Genomic DNA, 2,421 nt, shown 5'->3' with positions numbered 1-2,421 from the left:
CGTTTCAATTTAAATGACATATTTTTTTTATTAGTCTATTCTAAAAAGAATTATGCATTTCTATATTTAGAAATAATTTTTACTTTAAACTTTTTATTTTATCTACTTTGTCATTAATGAAAAGCTTTTATTGTCATACAAATATTATGGTCTCGCAAAGCTTTTGTCCTCTAACCTTTTGGGACAACATGTTTCAAAAAGTTTTTTTTTTTTCTTGAACGTTATGCCATGTACTAGTTTAATTTCTCAATGGTAGGACGTAACTTTGCTCATCAAGGTAAAATGCTTAACTGATTAACCTGTAAATGAAATAAACGAAGCCCAACTACTCATTCTAATTTCAAATCAATTATTACTGAGTAAATAAAAAAAAATCTCTAACAATGAACAATAAATGATGCAACAAAATAATAATAAATGACCCCACCCCCCATCTCTCGTGTATCTCTGGGTCCCTCCAAAAAATCCTCAATAAATAGCGACTTGTGGAGACCTCATGAGCACCAGATCATTGAGTGTGTCCTTCGAACTTCAAAAAAAGAAAATTTAGAGCAATTCCTTTTTGATAATTCCAAGGAAAATTTCTAGCTATTTAGCTTTTTGTTCTCTTTGCCAATTTCTTCATATCTTCATAGTGTCGACATGGTGTGCCCAAATAGCAATCCAGTAGTACAACAAGTGTGTGAATTATATGAACAGATCTCGAGATTGGAGAACCTTAGCCCTTCCAAAGATGTCAACATACTGTTTACAAAGCTTGTTCACACGTGCATGCCCCCTAATCCCATTGATGTTTCAAAACTCTGTCAAAAAATTCAAGAAATTAGGTCTCATCTCATCAAACTATGTGGTGAAGCTGAAGGTCTTTTAGAGAGTCACTATTCCAAGATTCTTGGCTCTTTTGAAAACCCCCTTCACCATCTTGACATTTTCCCATATTTTGACAATTACATCAAACTCAGCTTGCTTGAGTTCAACATCCTTACCAAAAATACTACAAAACCCCCAAACAAAATAGCATTTATTGGATCAGGCCCTCTCCCTCTCACTTCTCTTGTTTTGGCTACTAAACATCTTACAACTACATACTTTCACAACTATGATATTAGTTCTGAGGCTAATTCCCTGGCATCTCGTCTCGTGGCATCCGATCCTGACTTGTCTGATCGGATGACTTTTCACACGACGGATGTCATGGATGTAACGTGTGCCCTGAAGGACTACGATGTAGTCTTCTTGGCCGCGTTGGTTGGTATGGATAAGGAAGAGAAAGTTAAGTTTGTCGATCATCTGGCTAAGTATATGGCTCCAGGAGCAACCCTGATGCTCAGGAGTGCACATGGTGCGCGCGCTTTTCTATATCCTGTTCTTGATCCTCGTGATCTCAGAGGATTCGAGGTGCTTTCGGTGTACCATCCAACGGATGAGGTGATTAATTCTGTGGTCATAGCTCGTAAGTTGCCATTGCCTTGTGTTCAACCACTTGATGGACTTGGATCCTATGTGTTACCTAGCAAATGTGCTTGTGCTGAAATTCATGCCTTCAATCCACTCAACAAGATAAACTTGATTGAGGAATTTGCATTGGAGGAGTAAAAATTATCTATTGAAATAATTGTTTCTGAAGCTAGCATGTGTTTTTAATTAATGGTTTGATGATCTATGAGTTGATTATATTATGTCCCCCAGCTCATAGAGTTTAATTAAACCCTATCATTTCTATTTTTAATTATGAAGTCCTTAATTTCTTGTATCTCTAACTGTTTTGATCCGCTAGGAGATCATTGTGTCCCATTTGTGTGTCCCTTTGTGTCAGCTTCAAGAAGAATAAGGCATGACCTTTTTGAGGCCTTTGTTTCACTTACTAAAGGATATATTGTATCATCTTACGTTTATCTGTATGAATACAATCATAAGATGTTTTGTGCAAAAGCTAGCCCTTTGCAAATCTTCTTGATTTCCTTCCCAATCTTGTTCTGCTCAATATAATTTTCATTTTTTTATTACATTTGAGGATCAGGAAGGGGAAGGAATGAGGAAGATAAAGAATTGAACTCACACCTATTATGTGGGAGACTCATTTAGATATTTGCTTCAAGTAATTCTTGTTTTTGATTCAGAATCCCCTACCCCCACTCCCATCACCCTGGAAGAAAGAAAAAACAAAAAGGTAATTAAACATATAAAAGCCAAGCGATATTCCCAATAATCACTTGTAAATTAAAACTATAAATTTTGAGCAAAATCTTTTTCATTCACTTTCTTTACTTAAATACGGAGCAATGCGCATTTTCTTTTTGTAATGGTGGTGTTCCTGTCAATTTGTGAGTATCTACTGTCTACTTGATCATGTCAGTTTGTTATTACGGTTTGTGCACCTTAATTATTCTATCGGGTATCTACTATCTTCTGCAAACACAA

At 35.9% G+C, this 2,421-nt stretch overlaps 1 protein-coding gene across 1 annotated transcript; it reads left to right on the top strand.

Moving 5' to 3' along the window:
• Nucleotides 1-493: 493 nt before the first annotated feature.
• Nucleotides 494-1,932, top strand: LOC104104973 (nicotianamine synthase). Its single transcript, XM_009613194.3, has one exon. The coding sequence runs from the start codon at nt 643-645 to the stop codon at nt 1,594-1,596; it is 954 nt and encodes a 317-aa protein (XP_009611489.1). The 5' UTR covers nt 494-642; the 3' UTR covers nt 1,597-1,932.
• Nucleotides 1,933-2,421: the final 489 nt, after the last annotated feature.

Source organism: Nicotiana tomentosiformis, chromosome 1 (assembly GCF_000390325.3).
Source record: "Nicotiana tomentosiformis chromosome 1, ASM39032v3, whole genome shotgun sequence".
NCBI classification, from domain to species: domain Eukaryota; kingdom Viridiplantae; phylum Streptophyta; class Magnoliopsida; order Solanales; family Solanaceae; genus Nicotiana; species Nicotiana tomentosiformis.
Note: the sequence above shows the minus strand (reverse complement) of the source record. Positions and strands in the feature narration are given on the sequence as shown.